We start from the raw sequence: 18,760 nt of genomic DNA, 5'->3' as shown, positions 1-18,760 counted from the left end.
TAAAACAATCGTAAATTCTCTACTTGCTGTCCCTTTGTATCCCTAGATCATGGTGACAGTGGTATGACATGGTTCATTGAGACCAGTGAGGCATCAGTTTGGAGATGTATTTTTCTTTTGGTTACAAACAGTTTTCCACTCTTTTATTGTTTTGAAAAACAAAACTCATTAATACTGGCAACAGTTTTTAGCAGTAATGCAGTAATGCTTTTAAAGCCAGCTAATTAAGGAGAAAATTAATGGAAAAGAAACATTGCTTATCCTTATAAGATGGCATGCCACTAAATGTATGAATCCCTCAGTATTCCCCCCCCAATCAGAGTTAGTGATTTTCTGCTTTGCCTTTTTTTCTTCCTGTCGTGCTCTCTCACCCTTACCTCTCATGTACTTAGTTTTTCAAGCTAGAAGTTGATGTTTGTACAGGATTTAATTTTTTTAGTTTACTGACAGTAGGCATACATCTGATAGGAATTTTTGAATTTAAAAGATACTGTCCCTTATATATCAGAACATTTCGAACAAGTTAAATAAATAGGATTTTGACTGGTTTATTTTCGTGGTTGCATCCTGAATCATAACCAAACTGACTTACATTTGGCTATTTAATAATGAGGTCTTGATTGGGAGTGTTAACCACTTAACGTAGTATGACAGTATAGCTAATGTTGACTAAAATTCCATTTGTTGTTCGCATGTTACAGAATTTATACTGTGCCCAGTAATAATACTAATAATACTAATAATAATTACATTTTATAAGGCTTTTAATTTGCAAGATACTTTCACATTCATTTTCCAATTTGAGCCACATTTCACTCCTGGAAGGAGAAATTTTATGCCCACCCTCCCTATTAGTGAGGAAACTGAGGCTCAGAGGCCTACTCATTTGCCCCCAAATCATTCAGCTGATGAGTCATAATTCCAAGAATTCTGATTCCAAAGCCCATTGTCTTTCAAAACTGCAGTTCCCCATTTTATTGTATTTCTTGGAAGTTGCTCACAGATTGAATATTTTTTGATGATCAATTTGAACTTTTCTTTGACGCCTCTATGTTGACTTGTTAATTATCTTAATCACTCCGTTGGTGTTTTCTGGGGAGTCGGTGGGTGGGGAGTGAGAGGCCCAGAGGCCACCCAGGATAGGAGAGAGGAGACAGAAGTGAATCACAGTGTCCAGAAAAAGAAGCTACTTGCCTGCATAGGGGAGGAAAAACTTCCTCCTACCCTCTTAGGTTCTGTGGCTGGGCCTAAGAATAAAACTGACATAAGGCAGATTAACAGGAGAAAAGCATACTTTTTTTTTTTTTTTCACATACATGGGAGTTTTCAAAAGGAAAATGAAGACCCAAAGAAGCTTTTAGACCAGAAAGCTTACCGAACGGCCAAGTGGGGATGTGATAAGACAAAGGGACTTAAGTTATGCAAATTGTGGGACAGTGACTAGGAAAAAATGGGGAAACTAATGGAAGATAGGAGTTATTTTGGGTTTGGTTGTACAGATCCATTTCCACTTGACTCCCAGTCTCTGGTGATAAGAATGTTCTTCTGTTCCTGGTACAGGGAGAGTACCTTTCTCATGGGAAATTTTATGACCTATTTTAGGTAGAAAAGGAGAGATTAGGGATCCTTTCCTGCATTTGCTGTTTCTTAAGTGCCTTCAGCTCAAAATAACCAATATGGCAAAGCAGCATATTTTGGGGTGACATCCTGAGCCCCTTCACCAAACTTGACTAAGGTGAAGCAGCCTATTCATCAGAGGATAGAAAGCAGCTTTAATAACTGGCTGGGGAATACACTTCAGGCAAACCACATGTCAGAAAGGAAAGGGCCAAGAGCTATAAGTCACAAGAGATTCCTACGTAAAAAGGAAGAAATTAGTGGCTGAGCCAGTGCAGGATATCGTAAAGCCCAAGGCTCACCTGGGTCCAAAGCTGAATATAGATCTTTGATGTACACTATGACTCGGGGCCTCAAAGACTGACCCACGTCAGGAAGAGGCAGGTTCTAAGAAGCAGCAGCATCCATCACCTGGAGTTGGCCTCAGCATGGAAGAACGATTTAGCATCCATTCCTGTTAGGGTTGAGACAGGGACACGGGAAGGCTTCATAAACTGAGCCTCCAAGTTAATCTTCAATTTGTTTTTAAAATTAGTATCATAAAGTTCGCTAGTTAAATTTGCTTGCTGTTTCATTTGTTTTTCACTTTGTTTTCTAGCAAAAGATTGCTTTAGAAAAATTCTGATCTCTTTGCTGCACAAAGGGGTAAAATGGGCCAGAAGAGACACAGGCCATTTCTGTGTTCCTAATGCCCATCCATGGCGGGTGACCGTAGACTGAGCGTATGAAGGGGTATTGCAGGCAGAAAGACCTCTGCACCCTTCCCTGGGTTCCTTTCTCAGTCTGCCCCTTTCCTTACTTGAAAAGAAAGTAGATGCTGATTTCTTGTGATTTGGGCCATTCCACTGAACCCCTACCTTGTATTTATAGTATTCGGTAACATTTGTGTGTTAATAGCCCTATAAAGGGTATCAATTGTGAATTCATCTCCTACCCTCTATTGACATATATGCTGTTGCCCAAATATCTTTGAAGTTTTTTGCATTGTGCCTTTCTCTTGCTGTTACAAATGACTAGAATACTCTCCCCACCATCTCTTGGATTTTCCAAATTCCCATTCATCTTTCAAGGTCTGGCTTAATGTTGAAGCAGCACAGCTTGTGGAGGGCTAGCTTGGTAGAAATCAGTGAGAATATACCAAGAAGCAGCTGAAACTCAGCAGAAATAATTTGGGGGTCTGTGGGTAGGCAATTGTCCTACCCAACCATGAACTTGGAGGTTCTCCTAGTGCTAAAAGCTAAAGGGTGTATATTTTACATAGGGAAGGTGTTTTTGTTGCCCATGGCCATCACAAGCTGACTTCACATCTCGTTATTCCCCTCGTCGCCTTATACTCTGCAGCAGGATTTATCAAGAACAGCACTTGGTGTGGGGGTAAGATTATTCTTTGTTGTGAGAGGCTATCCTGTGCATTGTAGGATATTTAGCAGCACCCATGGCCTCAAGCCTAGATGCCAATTGCACTCCCCTCTGTGTGACAACTAGAAATGAATACAGACATTGCTGAATGTTGGGGTGGGGGAAGGCTGGGAGGGGAGAGGTTAGAAGAAGAGAGGCACTGCAGAATCGCTCTGCATTGTGAACCTCAGCTCCACAGGCACAGTGAGTCTCTTCCAGTTCTCTGGATGCAGTGTGTACCTACACACACCTGTATGTAGAATGCCTCTTCTGTTTGTCAGCTTCTAAGCTTCAGCTTTCAAGATCTAGCTCTTATGTGAACCTTTTTCATCATTCTTGCCAAAACTGTTAGTGCTACTTCTTTGTGCTCCAAAGCACAAAGCTGTAAAATAATTATTTACAGGCTTAAAAGTGTATAGAGAGGGCTTCCCTAGTGGCACAGTGGTTAAGAATCTGCCTGCCAATGCATGAGACACGGGTTCAAGCCCTAGTCCGGGAAGATCCTACATGCCACGGAGCAATTAAGCCCGTGTGCCACAACTACTGAGCCTGTGCTCTAGAGCCCGCGAGCCACAACTACTGAAGCCCGTGTGCCCTAGAGCCCGTGCTCTGCAACAAGAGAAGCCACTGCAATGAGAAGCCTGCGCACCGCAACAAAGTAGCCCCCGCTCGCCGCAACTAGAGAAAGCCCACACGCAGCCACGCAGCCAAAAATAAGTAAATTTTTAAAAAAACAAGTGTATAGAGATCCTACTATATACCAGCTATCGTGCTAGGTTCTAGGGATACAGCATTGAAGAAGATAAACATTTCTTGCCTCATGTTGCTCACAGTCCAGCTTCTTATATATCACGAATTATTTGTAGTTCCCATATAGACTGTGAATTCCTGGAAGGCAGGGACCAAGCGTCAGGTCTTGTTCATCACCCCCTAACTCCTTACATAGTATTTGACATAGTGTTGGTCTTCATAAGTATTTGGTGAATAAAGGAAATAAATAATTTATTGCCCTCTCTGCATCTCCACTCGTATTACCCTAATTCAGGTTCTCTTCATTGCAGATATGAGCTCTTGCCTGTTTCCAAGTAAACTATCCTGACTCCATTTGCCCCCTTTAATCCCACCTTCTACAAAGACACCAGAATGAGATGTCCAGAATACAAATCTTAGAAGCCATCAGTGCTTCTTGTTGCATCTGGTATTTTAAAGACAAGTGTCTGTAACACAGCTGAGGCTGCCCTTTTCTGGTCACTCCCTTCCCTACACTTCTCTCCACCAGTCAGAACAGCCTGTAACAGCTCTCCATGATCACTGTGCTATTTCAGACCCCAGAAGCTTTGCTTTTGCTGCTTCCTCTTATCTGCAATTTCCTGTCTTCTACTGGGTAATTCCAACTCATCCTTTAAGATTCAGTTCAAGAATCCATTCTTTCTGGAAGCCCCTTATGGGCTAACTACCAGACTAAGTTGGGTGGGCCTCCTCTGTGTCCCACCGTGCTAGTATCTACTTGTGATTTCTTAATTGTTAATGGGAATGCCTTCCCAATTCTACAGTGAGTTTCTTGAGAGCAGGACTTAATATCTTTCATCTTTGTATCCCAGGTGTCTAGCATAGTGACTGACAAACAGTAGGCACTTAGATTTTGTTTGAATGAATGAATGTGTGAATGAAAAGGTTAGTAACAGGACCTTTTCTTTAAAGTAAAAGTTTCAAATAGAGGCTCTTAATGATCATGTGTTTTATTTTTGCTTTCTACAGACATTGGTATCAACTTGACAGATCCTGTGTTCAGAGGAATTTATAGGGGGGTTCAAAAGCATCAAGGTAAATGTTTCTTTTATTAAGGTAAACAGTTTATCTGTGAAGACAAACTTTCTGACTCAAGGGAGACCATAAGAAGCTTCATCCACTCTTACAATTGAAATTAAAGAATTTATTATGCATCTTGGATAAAACTATAAACAAAGTGAAACACATATAAGCTATATTGGTAAAACATGATCATGAACATTTATAAAATACCTATTACAACAAAGTGTTATCAAGCCCTTCTTATCTGTAGAAGTTTATAACTTTGAATATAGAACTTTAGATAACCATATGCATAAAAGGCAAACCATAAAGCCAAACAGACTTTTCCCCTTTGTGGTCAACAGAATAAAAATACAATTGAATGGATAACTGTTCATCTATTTTGCCTTATATGGGTTTCTTTTTTTTTAAAGTATCACTAGGTCTTTGCTTATATGATAAGCACTCATCAAATAGTATTGATTTGACTTCAGTAAATATGATTTTTCTATGTATTTTTCTTTTAATAAAGGATAACTAAATTATGGGTAAGTGAATTTATAGTTACATTTTCTTAATGTGGGATTCATCTTTTACAGATGACTTACGGGATGTAATAGAGAGAGCTGTTCAGATTGGTGTTAAAAAGGTAACATTTCATTTTTGTTACCCTTATGGGTTTTTTTTTTAAAAAAACTAAATTTTGGTTAAAATACTGCAGAAAAGAAGAGAAAGCCAAACCACATTTAGCATTTTGTGATATGTATCGTCAACATGTAATGTTATCAAGTTAATGAAATAAAATATCAAAATATTCTGTTCTCAGCAATTTAAGTGACACAAACCTTGTGAGTGGATCTTCCATGTGATCAGAAGTGTAGTAAATGGCCAAGTCTCCCTGGAAAAGTTTTTTAAAACGCATCTAAATTACCAGGCTTCTTAAGAGGCAACTGTTAGTAGATTTTGTAACAATTTAGCGTTTGTTAGAAGTAAGCAATCATCAAAAAGACATGTATCTAATCACCAAGTTTAGCTTTTATACCATGTATAACATTTCAAATAACTGAGAGAACACTTTAATTTTTATGGTGGTAATTTGATAATCAGGAGAATTCCTACTACTTTTAGAGTGTTCTAAGCAAAAGAATTTTAGTTTGGTGTCAAATTTTTTGAATATATATTTCTTTTTAATCAGTATTTTTTTTAAGTAGCAAGCTAGCCCACACATGCACACAAGAAATAAGATTAAGTTCCAAAGGGGACTTCCCTGGTGGTCCAGTGGGTAAGACTGCACGCTCCCAAAGCAGGGGGCCTTGCTTCGATCCCTGGTCAGGGAACGAGATCCCACATGCAGCAACTAAAAGAACCCGCATGCCGCAACTAAGACCCAGCACAGCCAAATAAATAAATATTAAAAAAAAAAAAAAAAAAGATTAAGCTCCATAGTGTATCAGGGCACTTAGTAGCTACTGTTTCTAAGTTAAATAAACCTCAGTTTTAAAAAGTGATACTCCTGGCTAAATGAGTTCTGTAGTCTCCAACTCTAAAATTATATTAGTTATTATTTAGAAGTAATAAGGATAAAAGTTACAACATAATTTCTCATTATGTGGTCATTCTTTGCTTGGTAAATCACTTTATAAAATGTTTTTCTGCAAACTCTGAAATACCAAGCTCCTAAATTTTGTCAACTGAAAAAAACTGCATAACCTAAAGGTTGAGAATTATGTTTTATTTGGCATACTTGCTGAATTACCAGGCTTCTTAAGAGGCAACTAGTAGTTGCCTAATCCTCTCAGGTGGCTCTGAGGGACTGCTCCAAAGAGGGAAGGGAGGAGCCAGGATATATGGGAGTTTCGCCAAAATACCCAAAACAACAACAACAAAAAACAGGTAGTGGAACATCAAAAGATTACTCCTAGTTAAAGAAAAAAATCTCAAGTTAATGAATTTAGCACTTTTCTACATATGGGAAGATGCAAGAGTCTGGGCTCATTGAAATCATTCCTTTGATGTGCACCTTCACTATCTAGAGCAAGTATCCTGTTTTTCGCCATCCTGAGTCTCCTCAGGGTGCACAGTCTGAGGCAGCTGCAGTGGCTGAGGGCTTGATGACCATAACATCCTGTGTTGACTGATATGGCAGGAGACATTTTTCGTAGACAGTTTTCGTGTGTCATCCATGAATAGTTTAATCTTAACATTTATAACACCCACATGGATTTAGGAATGACTGAACTGAAGAACTGAAATCAAATTTACTTGGACATGGTTCCAAACTGAAATTTAATCCAATGCCTTGTAGCTTTATGGTAGTGATTAAAAGCACAGTTACAGCATCACAAACCTTGGTTCCAGCCCCAGCTTCCTTCTTCAGAGCTTTGTAACCTGGGGTGCTTCATCTCTCTAGACTTCAGTTTTCTCATCCCTAAATCAAGAATGATAATAATAGCTAATAAACAGAATTGTTGTGAAGATTAAATAAAATATAGAATGCAAAGCAGTTGATATTGTACCTGGCATAAAGTAAGCAACATTTATTATGTTTATAGTGGAAGCTGTCATTGTTGTCATCATCATCGTCATCATCGTAAACTGGGAGAGGAAAGTATATGTCCCTTAGTCTTGTCCTTAGATTTGATTACAAACTATTTTACATAATTGAAAACTGGATGTGGGCACCTGATCCTTTTTTTTTAAATTTTTATTGGCATACGGTTGATTTATAACATGTTTCAGGTGTACAGCAAAGTGAATCAGTTATACATATATCCACTCTTTTTTAGATTCTTTTCCCACATAGGACATTACAGAGTATTTTATTTTAATTAATTTATTTTTGGCTGTGTTGGGTCTTCATTGCTGTGCGCAGGCTTTCTCTAGTTGTGGCGATTGGGGGCTACTCTTCATTGTGGTGCGTGGGCCTCTCATTGCGGTTGGTTCTCTTGTTGCGGAGCACGGGCTCTAGGCATGCAGGCTTCAGTAGTTGTGGCATGCGGGCTCAGTAGTTGTGGCTCGCGGGCTCTAGAGCGCAGGCTCAGTAGTTGTGGCACACGGGGTTAGTGGCTCCGCGGCACGTGGGATCTTCTGGGACCAGGGATCGATCCCGTGTCCCCTGCATTGACAGGCGTATTCTTAACCACTGTGCCACCAGGCAAGTCCCCACCTCATCCTTTATTAAAGAATTAGGTAGTGTTAGTAAACAATAGTTTTCTCAATATTTTTGTTAATATATACTATGTTTTACAGGCAGAATAGATACTCAGTGTCTATCATTTCAGAAGTTTATCACTCTGTGAAAATGTCTGTTTATCATTTGCACTATCTCCTGTGTTTTCTGTGTGTTCTATTTACGTGTGTACCTAGAATGAATTCTTCATTTTAGCTCAGTGAGTCTCTTGAAGTATGCTTTAAAATATATACCTCAGTGTGTTTAAATCACTTCTTCAGAAGAATGTGCACTTAAGCAGCACTGCCTCAGTAGTCACCATCAACACATAGCTCTTTAGTGACATTTTCCCTTAAACAGGTTAGCAAAGATGGTGTTCTAACTGCAGTGGACTCTGATAGCTACCTCTGTAGAAGGGCTTCCTTGCCAAGAGCTATACATTTCCCTACAAAGAATTTTATCAATATACATTAATCCAGTGATTGTCAAACTTGGCCTCAGAACCCCTTCATATTCTTTAAGATTATTGAGGACCCTAAAGAGCTCTTATGTGGGTTCTATCTATTGATATATATTGTATTAGAGATTAAAACAGAAAAGTTTTAAATGCAGTTGTCTTTGAATAACAGTGGTTTGAACTGTGAGTTCACTTAGACACAGATTTTTTTCCAGTGGTAAATACTACAGTATTACGTGACCTGAGGTTGGGTGAATATGTAGATGTGGAACCCCTGATACAGAGGGCCGACTATAAGTAATATACAGATTTTCAGTGGCGCCCCTAACCTCCACATTGTTCAAGGGTCAACTGTATCTATATATTAATTCATTTTAAAACAGTAGACCATTATGTAAAATAAATAGCATATTTTTATGAAAAGTATTTTCTAAACCAAAAATATTTAGTGACATGAGTGGAATTTGTATTTTTTTTAATATCTTTTAAATGTCTGACTTAATAGAAGACTGCTGAGCTTTCATGTCTGTTGCTGCAGTCTTTTGTGATGTTAAACATCATGTAGCCTCTGGAATACTTGACTGCACACGCGTGACAGGTGAGAGTGAATAGGCAAATAACATCTTAGTATTATTATGATAATAGTTTTGACCTAACATATCCCCTGGAGAGTCTAGGACCACACCTGGAGAACTGTTTAGTCAACACTATTGAATCTCTAATTTAGATTAACAGAATTCTAAATTCAGAAGTTTTTAGTTATTCATTCTTTCCTAATGTGATCTCTGTCCTCAAGAAACTCGTGGTCTAATAGGAAAGACAGACATGTGAATACATTTTAGTAGGAGTCACACATTCTTTGTAGTGTGTGTATGTGTGTGTGCGTGTGCCTGTGTGCGCACGTGGAGAGGGTATTCAGGATCCACTCTGCACAGGAGGTGATCTTTCAGCTGAATTTTTAAAGGAGGGTTGGTATGTGACAGAGAGAGAAGCATTCTGGAAAAAAGCAGCAGGAAAGCACGTTTGGGAAACTGTGGTTGACACCCTGTTAAAGTGGACTTATTTCTTTCTGTTTCAGTTTGTGATTACAGGTGGAAATCTACAAGACAGTAAAGATGCACTGCATTTGGCACAGACAAATGGTATCCTCATATTACTTTTACCCCCCAAAATGTGAATTAAGTTATTTTGAAGAAGTCTTTCTGAGAACTGCCTCAGGTACAGATACTGTAGACACAACAGGAAGATAGACCAATTTCAGTGTGACACGATTAAGATGAAAAAATTGAAAGTGCCCATTGTTATATCAGATGCTTGATGAACCCTCTTGTATTTAATAAGGATTATTTTAAGATTTCAGTTAATGAGAATTAAGTTCACTAGGCATAAAATTTAACCTCAGATATTCCTGATGTAGAATTTTTGTGTATATGCCATAATGTGTTTAAGATATGAGTTGCTTTTTATTTGCTCTTTTTTAACTTAGGCTGTGAAAGATCATTTATCATTTATAAATATTTATAAATATTCATCATGCAGATCAGAGACACTGTGCAAGGCCCCAGGAATGCAAATAATAATATAATGTATAATCCCTCATATGCTCACTTTATGTTCATATATTTGCATTTATTTAAAGTCTGTAAAGTTTTGGAGTTGATTCCTACAAGAATCCTAGTTACATAAAACACCTCCTTTACCTGGCATTCATGTACCTAACCTTTTTTTGGTTTGTTTTTTGCTGGGGAGCAGCAGGGAGCATACTTCATGTGCTAGACACTGAAGAATTAGGCATTCCATGTTATTTTTCAAAATACTAGTTTATTCATTAAAAGCTGTTTTTTATTGAAATCTTTCTAAAATGCATACTTCTCTTCAGGATCCACTGACACTTTTTCTTAGTGATTAAAGTCATAAAAATAATCATCTTCCCAGAGCTTTTGATGTGTATAAGAATATTATCTTGCATACTTGTTATTCCCCAAACAGATAGGCTTTTAAAAGTTCTCGGATCTCCATTGTCAACCCTTTTCCACTCCTCTGCGTATACCTGCTACCTCACTGCTTTAAAAGCTCCTTTTATGCATGAACATATTCGTGGGAGCCTGAGGAAGGCAATAGGTCTCTCCCATGGGTTCATCAGGTGCAAGCGCCTTAAGCTTTTTAAGCCCTTTTCAACCTCACACTTGTGTTCCATACAATTAAGATACCAAAGTACAGCCTCCAAATAAGTGAGCTTTATTTTCTATTAGAAAAATGAATCCTACTTTCACCTCTGTTACCCTTTTTAAGGGAAAGGAGTGCATTTTAACTGTTAATACATGAAACCTGAGTCACGTAAACAGTGAATATTAAAGATAAAATTGTAGAATGAAATGTCATTACCTAAGAAATTGTTTCATTTTCCATTCAGAAGGCTCAGTAAATACCAAACTTTGGAAGAGTTGAATTATTTTTACCAGTACATTAAGGCAATTTTCATATTCATGTCCTACTTTGTTAGTATTCCAAAAAATTCTTATGTGATTAACCCAGTGCAATTCTGGTAGTTTGACTAGTTTATGGGTATTGTTAAAAACTGACAAGTTGAAATTATTTGATATTATATCATTTTTGCATATTAAATACGAAAAAATATTTTGAAAATAATCCTAAGACATTATTTTGTGCTAGATATGTTTTTCAGTACAGTTGGGTGTCATCCTACAAGATGTGATGAATTTGAAAAGAATAACCCTGATCTTTACTTGATGGAGTTACTAAATCTCGCTGAAAACAACAAGGGGAAAGTTGTAGCAATAGGGGAATGTGGACTTGGTAAGTGCCAACTTATCCTGTTAGAGTGACTTTGTTTGAAAATAATTGATTTGTTGTGTACAAGTCATGAGTAATTATTGATTCTTTTTTATCTTTTAAAGATTTTGACCGACTGCAGTTTTGTCCTAAAGGTACTCAGCTCAAGTAAGGAAATTTGTTGTCTTTAGAAATTATCGTATTGTAAAATCTTAAGGGTGATTTTTAAGTAGATTTTATCAGTTCAGAATGTAGTTAGATTAAGCATGAGGCTTTTTTTGTTTTTCCCTTTGTATATTAAAAGTTAAGTGAAACAAATTCCATGCGTATTTGAATGGAATTCATAAGGTATGGAAGCATATAGTTCCCTAATTGTTTAACCATTTAACTTGATTTTAATGGTAGAAACAGGGATGAGTTTACGTGATAGACTTTCGATTTTTGTTTGTTTAATAAGAGCATTCATACATGAACCATTCCAATAAAATGAATTAAATTCAGTTGTGGGGCATATGATTTAAGAGTAAAAGATATTATTAATAAAAAGAGATTATAGGATCAATCACCAAAGCTAGAAAAGCATATTTTACTCTTGCTGGGTGTTGAATATTGTCAGTTTGGAACCTGAGAATCCTTTCATAGGATCCATGTTGGGAGTGGTGGCTTCTGAGGAAACTCCAAGCTCACAAGCCTCAGAGACTTCTTACAACCCATTGCCTGTAGCTGTTAGTTGGAACTCCTGTCACCAGACTGGTGGGTAGTGTTGAAGGCTGAAAAGAAAAATTATGTTATAGGCTTAATTTAAGACATAAACATTTTGTTGAATTTCAAAAACAGTGTATTAATTGTCAAGATGGTAAAACATTAAAATGAGTTTCTAAAGGAGGCTAATTTAGTTATTCATCTATTCAGCAAATATTTATGGAGTAATATGTGCTAGAAACTGCTGGGAACTCATAGTATACTCATAGTATACAAAACTATGAATAAGGTATAGTATCTGCTCCTGGAGCCATTTAAGAATAAACAACCCTCCATCCTGCTTAGTTTCTCATACATGAAAGAGGAGTCTGGATCAAATTCTCTCAAGATACCATCTAGCTGTCTCATAATATTTAATAATTAACTATTTCTTGTCATATGATCTTGATTAAGCCAGTGCTTGATGGCCTGAAGGGACTTTTTTAACCATACCTGCCAGAAGTGTACTTCCTCCCACTCCCTCCCCTGCCCACACACGCAATCCCAGTGTGACTGGTCCAGGTGACAGTGCCTCCAGTGAGGCGCAGATTGACCATTGAGCCTGTCGTACCCTGGACTTCAGGGTCCAGAATTCCTGAAGGACCATAACCAAGTGACACAGGATGGGTTAGAGTAATGTTCTATGGACTCTTGCTTTCAGGCTTCACAGTTATAGAACCTTTCAGAGCTGTTTAGTTAGCAGCATATTATTTGCCGTGTTTTTCAGGGACATTCACGTGATTACTGGCAGGATTATTAAATCTCTGTACCCCTCTCGAATATCATGTAGGTCAGTTCACTTAACCTTAAAAGTTCACATATTCACATTTAAAAAGAGAAACAGTTGGCTGTAATACCTTCTTCAGTTAAGCCCACACATCTTAATTCCTCCACTTTCGTGTCTGTTTTTGGCCAAGATGAGCCTCATGAGGCAAACAGATTGTGTGGTGTGACCATCAAGGACAGTGGCAGAGTCCTCCATATGACTTTTCATCCAGATGACTTAAACTGATTCTAAAATGCAACTTAAATACTTTAAACCTGATCTGTGTGTGTGTTTAATGAAAACATTGATAGTATCAGCTCTCTTTTACTGCTCCATCATCTTCAGATCAGAACTTAAAACGATGTATATATAGCAGTATATAGTTTATGCTTCATCACACATGCCAGTTGTCCAGATGTTGATCTGTAATAGAGTTGAACTCCATTGATTAAGTGAATGATTACCAAGTGTCTCCTCAGTCTGATACAAAGAAGAATAAGTGCCTCTACAGATAAGAGAGGACATAAATAATTAAAATAGGTTGGAAAGTGCTATCAAAAAGGTATGTGAACAGCAGAGGGAAAGACTCACTTTCTGGGGGGAGTCAGAAGGCTTTGCTAAGGTGATGGGATGTGACCTAGGCCTCTTCCAGAACAGGTAAGGCTAAGGACGAATTAAAGTACAGTAGAAATTTTGAATAGATGGGCAGTTGAGTTTGAAATTTCATTTTATTATAGATAATCAAATGACTTAGTGAGTAAAAGAGTGACAAACCAGTAGTAATTGCATTTGGATTGTTGTTATGGAAACATATACCCATGTCTCCTACCTTTGCTCCCTCCGTTAGTAGTATAGCACGTACTAACAGCATCACCCCTATTCTCTGCCACACAGCACTCTGTACTTGTTTCAGCATTTCTCACATTGTAATAAAAGTGTTTGTGTTACCACTTCCGCTCCCACAACAAACTAGTGTCTCTGAGTTCTTCAAAGGCACAGACCAAGCCTTCCTCATGTTCTAGTTCCTATGGAGCCTAGCACAGTACTCTTAGTACATCGTAAATGTACACTGAATTTTTAATAATAAGGTAAGTGTCTTTTTGATTCCTGTAGAGCATGATGGATAAAAAGCCTATAATTCAGCTTTTACTGTTGAGTCTATTGAAAGAATTTACATTTTGGTCTGTGCTTATATATGCCAGTTGTCCATCTGAAACAATTAACTAGTGTGTGATTGTCATTTTTGTTTTACTTTTTAAGTAAAAAAGTATAGTCAAAAAAAAGACCTGTGAGAAGAGAAAAATAGAAAATAAATTAGTATAATGGATTAGGAGGCAAGACCGAAAAAACACCCACTACTGTGCAATAGACAAAGTATCTGAAAAATAATGGTAAGTAAAGGCAGTAGATAACATAGTATTAAAAGACCTTTGGAATCAACAGATCTTTAGGTTTGAATCATAACTGCCTTTTGGTACCTATATATTCCTTTGTAAATCTCAATTTCCTCATCTTTAAAATGGGGATAATACCGCCTGCCTTTCTTAACATTTAGTATGTAAAGCCATTGTGCCGTGCCCGGCACAGAGTCAGAGCTCCATAACTTGTGGCTGTTGTATTATTCTTAGAAATACTGCCAACCTAAAGGAAGCTACTGGCTATAGTTTCTGTGTGGGATTTTTGAAAAGTGCTTTTTAAAGAGCAAAAAGAGAAGAAAAGCAAGAAGACAAGGAAAAGACCTGATTTAGTTATGGAAAGGTTAGCCTTTAGGCATACCCTGTATTTTCAGTTTCTCTGCCTTATGCTACTACACTCCTTTCCTTGTTGCAAGTTAGAGTTCTGTTCACTTGAGTGGGAGGCATTTGCTTTGGGCATTTTTCTTGGGGTTACTACTGTGCAGGTCTTTTTCTTTTTTTTAGTCAGACATCAGACAAAATTTCAAAATAATCATTTGCGGATTTAGGAAACCTCAGAGATGATGGCAAGGAGCCTCAGTCTCTCCTCTGGCTTAGAGGAGGGAGTAACACTGGGTTCAGGTGCACTGCTGGAACGCTTTGGGTCTTCTGGAGTTGCCTCAGTCCAACTTACAGGCATTCCTCTGAGATATTGGGGGTTCAGTTCCAGACCATCACAATAAAGCCAGTCACAGGAATGTTTTGGTTTCCCAGTGCATATAAAAGTTATGTTTACGCTATACTGTAGTCTGTTAAGTGTGTGATAGGATTATGTGTAAAAAAACAATGTACAGACTTTAATTAAAAAATACTTTATTGCTAAAAAATGCTAACCATCATCTGAGACTTCAGCGAGTCAGTCTTTGTGCTGGTGGAGGGTCTTGCCTCAGTGTTGGTGGCTGCTGGCTGATCAGGGTGGTGGTGCTGAAGGCTGGGCTGGCGGCGGCAGTTTCTTAAAATAAGACAGCAGTGAAGTTTGCTGCTTTGATTGACTCTTCCTATCACGAACTATTTCTTGGTAGCCCGCAATGATGTTTGATAGCATTTTACCCACAGTAGAGCTTCTTTCAAAATTGGAGTCAGTTCTCTCAAACCCTGCCACTGCTTCATCAACTAAGTTTTTCATGTCATTTCAACAGTCTTCACAGTATCTTCACCAGGAGTAGATTCCATCTCAAGAACCCACTTTCTCTGCTCATCCATAAAAAGAAACTTCTCATTCCTTAAAAGTTTTATCATGAGATTGCAGCAATTCAGTCCCATCTTCAGGCTCCACTTCTAATTCTAGTTCTCTTGCTGTTTCCATCACATCTGCAGTTACTTTCTCCACTCAAGTCTTAAACCCTTCAAAGTCATCTATGAGTGTTGAAATCAACTTCTTCCAAACTCCTGTTAATGTTGATATTTTGACCTTTTCCCACGAATCACGAATGTTCTTAATGGCATCTAGAATGGTGAATACTTTCCAGGTTTTCAATTTACTTTCCCAGATCCATCATCTGTGGCAGCTATAACCTTACAAAATGTTTTTCTTAAATAAGAAGAGGAGAAAGTAAAAATTACTCCTTGATCCATGGGCTGCAGAATGAACGTTGTGTTAGCAGGCATGACAACAACATGAATCTCATTGTACATCCCCATCAGAGCTCTTGGATGAATGGGTGCATTGTCAATGAACAGTAATATTTTGAAAGGAATCTTTTTTTCTGAGCATTAAGTCTCAACAGTATGCTTAAACTATTCAGTAAACCATGTTGTAAACAGATGTTCTGTCATCCAGGCTTTTGTTATTCCATTTATAGAGCACAGGCAGAGTAGATTTAGCATAATTCTTAAGGATTCTAGGATTTTCAAGTTGGTAGATGAGCATAGGCTTCAACTTAAAGTCACCAGTTGCATTAGCCCCGAACAAGAGAGTCAGCCTGTCATTTGAAGCCAGGCAATGACTTCTCCTCTCTAGCTATGAAAGTCCTAGATGGTATCTTTTTTCAACTTAAGGCTGTTTCATCTACATTGAAAATCTATTGTTTGGTGTAGCGACCTTCATTCATTATCTTCACTAGATCTTCTGGATACCTTGCTACAGCTTCTGCATCAGCACTTGCCGCTTCGCCTTGCACGTTTATGTTATGAAGATGGCTTCTTTCCTTAAACCTCATGAACCAACCTCTGCTGGCTTCAAACTTATCTCCTGCAGCTTCCTCACCTCTCTCAGCCTTCATAGAGTCAAAGTTAATTAGGGCCTTGCTCTGGATCAGGCTTTGGCTTAAGGGAATGTTGTGGCTGGTTTGATCTCATATCTAAACTACTAAAACTTTCTCCATGTCAGCAGTAAGGCTGTTTTGCTTTCTTATCATTTGTGTGTTCACGGGAGTAGCACTTTGAATTTTGTTTCGGAACTTTAACTTTGCATTCACAACTTGGCTGACTGGCTCAAGAGGCCTAGCTTTTGGCGTGTCTTGGCTTTAAACATGCCTTCCTCACTAAGCTTAAACATTTCTAGCTTTTGATTTAAAGTGTGAGACATGAAACGCTTCCTTTAACTTGAGCACTTAGAGGCAATTCATTGTAGTGTTATTAGTTGCTTAATTTCAGTGCTGTTGTGTCTCAGGGAATAGAGAGGCCCAAGGAGAGGAAGAGAGACCAGGGAACACGCTGGTAGGTCAGAACACACAGAATATTTGTTAAGTTCGCTGTCTGGTATGGGCAAGGTTTGTGGCTCTCCAAAACAATTGCTATAGTAACATCAAGGACCACTGATCACAGATACAATAATGAAAATACAGTAATACAATACAAATGCAATAATGAAAAAGTTTGAAATATTGCAAGACTTGCCAAAACGTGACACAGAGACACAAAGTGAGCGAATGCTGTTGGAAAAATGGCGCCGATAGACTTGCTTCATGTAGAGTTGCCACAGATCTTCAATTTGTAAAAACAAACAAAAAAACAGTATCCAAGAAGCTCAGTAAAACAAGGTATGCCTGTAATAACAGCTGGTACTCTGAAGTTGAACTTTTCAAGCCCTGACCTTAGCTATTGTTGACCCTAAAATGTAAGAAGCAGTAATATTTACAATCAGAAGCAAATTACAGCTTTGCTAAAGTGAGCAAATCTAACTCAAAGAATGATTCTCATTTATGAATTTTTAAAAATCTTAAAAGAAGCAGAGAAGTCTCTTAATAGGTGCCACTGGACTTCTCTGATGGCGCAGTGGTTAAGAATCCACCTGCCAGTGCAGGGGACACGGGTTCAAACCCTGGTCCAGGAAATTCCCACATGCCTCGGAGCAGCTAAGCCCGTGCGCCACAACTACTGAGCCTGCGCCCAGAGCCTGCGTGCCACAACCACTGAGCCCGAGTGCCACGCGCCTAGAGCCCGTGTTCTGCCGCAAGAGAAGCCACTGCAATGAGAAGCCCGTGCACCACAACGAAGAGTAGCCCCCGCTCGCTGCAACTAGAGAAAGCCTGTGTGCAGCAACAAGACCCAATGCAGCCATAAATAGATAATAAATAAATCAATAAGTATTTTTTTAAAAACACCTGAGTTAAAAAAATATAGGTGCCACTTCCTGTCCTTTAGCTTCTTTTGTTATTCCTAGTTACCGTAGTGGGTTGTTTTTTCTTTAAAGACCCTAGTCATTTGATGTTAAGTACCAATTATCCTCAATTTGTATCATTGGGAATGATTTTTTACCACATGGTTTTCTTATGATACCTAGCTGGCTTGAGCGTGTCGACCTTTTCTTTTCTCATATTATATAAAATTCTGTAAGCACGTTGCTTGGGTATCTGTTATTTTCATAAATTGTACTTTTGCCTACTCTGCGATAGGAAGGCTTATTTCCAAGCTGATCATTAGATTCTGTACATCTGTGGCTTGGTTGTATGGCTGTGTGTAGCCAGAAGCCAAATACAGAGTAAAGTTTACATAATGACTGGAGAGCACTTAACTGCTGACATCTGAATTACTTTAGAGGTTATGGAAATAGTGACCAGTAGTAATTATTAAAATATTTTGTCCCAGTGTTCGTTTATATTTCCTACACTGTGAAGTTTCAGCACCATGCTAACTAAAAATATTTTTGCTTATTCTAGTCCAGCAGAATCTGAAAAAAAAAATTGGATAATAAAGACACAGACCACCAATTTTAGGATGACTATTTCTTTGAGAAGTACATTTCTATTTCTAATTTTAAAATGTAGCATTTTCAGGAGTTTTACAAAGGGGGTGCTCTTAGGAAAATAGCTGTCTGGCACTTCAAGGAGACAAGATATAGGAAAACACAGCAAAAGAGATTTAAGTTATACACGGAGAAACTGTTCCCCCAAATTAGGGGCCTAGAAGAGGTAAACCCCTTAAGAAAATAATACGACACCTATTGTCTGTAACTCCTGGTTTAGCTTAAACTACATGACCATTAATGAGAACAAGAGGGAACACTGCTGAAATGAAAAGACACACAGAACTCCCACCCTGTCATGTCCTCTGGATATTGTCCTTAAATGCTGGGACCAGGAAGAGGCTTCTTGAAAGCCTCTTGTGTGTTGTGATCTTGGACAAGGTCTTAC

The 18,760-nt window shown here is 38.3% G+C and overlaps 1 protein-coding gene and 2 long non-coding RNA genes across 8 annotated transcripts in view; 1 reads left to right on the top strand and 2 right to left on the bottom strand.

Annotated features, from left to right (window-relative positions):
• TATDN1 (TatD DNase domain containing 1) overlaps positions 1–18,760 on the top strand; it is a 38,058-nt gene that overhangs the window by 5,461 nt on the left and 13,837 nt on the right. For 3 of the 6 annotated variants that reach the window (XR_004480962.2, XM_033419836.2, XM_033419837.2), the window contains exons 2-6: positions 4,774–4,839; positions 5,406–5,455; positions 9,511–9,574; positions 11,106–11,249; positions 11,351–11,393. Coding sequence is in view for 5 of the 6 variants with exons in the window: in XM_033419836.2 (XP_033275727.1) it covers positions 4,774–4,839; positions 5,406–5,455; positions 9,511–9,574; positions 11,106–11,249; positions 11,351–11,393 (367 nt within the window). In the remaining variant the exon portion in view is untranslated. Of the gene's footprint in view, positions 1–4,773; positions 4,840–5,405; positions 5,456–7,358; positions 7,411–9,510; positions 9,651–11,105; positions 11,250–11,350; positions 11,394–18,760 lie in introns of those variants that run through there. The other 3 variants (XM_049700541.1, XM_049700542.1, XM_049700543.1) reach the window with 3 other exon arrangements.
• Positions 4,939–8,453, bottom strand: LOC125961736 (uncharacterized). The gene is made up of 2 exons (XR_007472683.1): positions 7,323–8,453; positions 4,939–7,234 (listed from the first exon to the last, which is right to left on the bottom strand). It is a non-coding gene; the product is annotated as an uncharacterized LOC125961736 (long non-coding RNA).
• LOC125961738 (uncharacterized) lies at positions 11,109–17,515 on the bottom strand. The gene is made up of 2 exons (XR_007472685.1): positions 12,824–17,515; positions 11,109–11,995 (listed from the first exon to the last, which is right to left on the bottom strand). It is a non-coding gene; the product is annotated as an uncharacterized LOC125961738 (long non-coding RNA).

The sequence above is a fragment of the Orcinus orca genome, chromosome 17, assembly GCF_937001465.1.
Source record: "Orcinus orca chromosome 17, mOrcOrc1.1, whole genome shotgun sequence".
Lineage (NCBI taxonomy): Eukaryota > Metazoa > Chordata > Mammalia > Artiodactyla > Delphinidae > Orcinus > Orcinus orca.
Note: the sequence above shows the minus strand (reverse complement) of the source record. Positions and strands in the feature narration are given on the sequence as shown.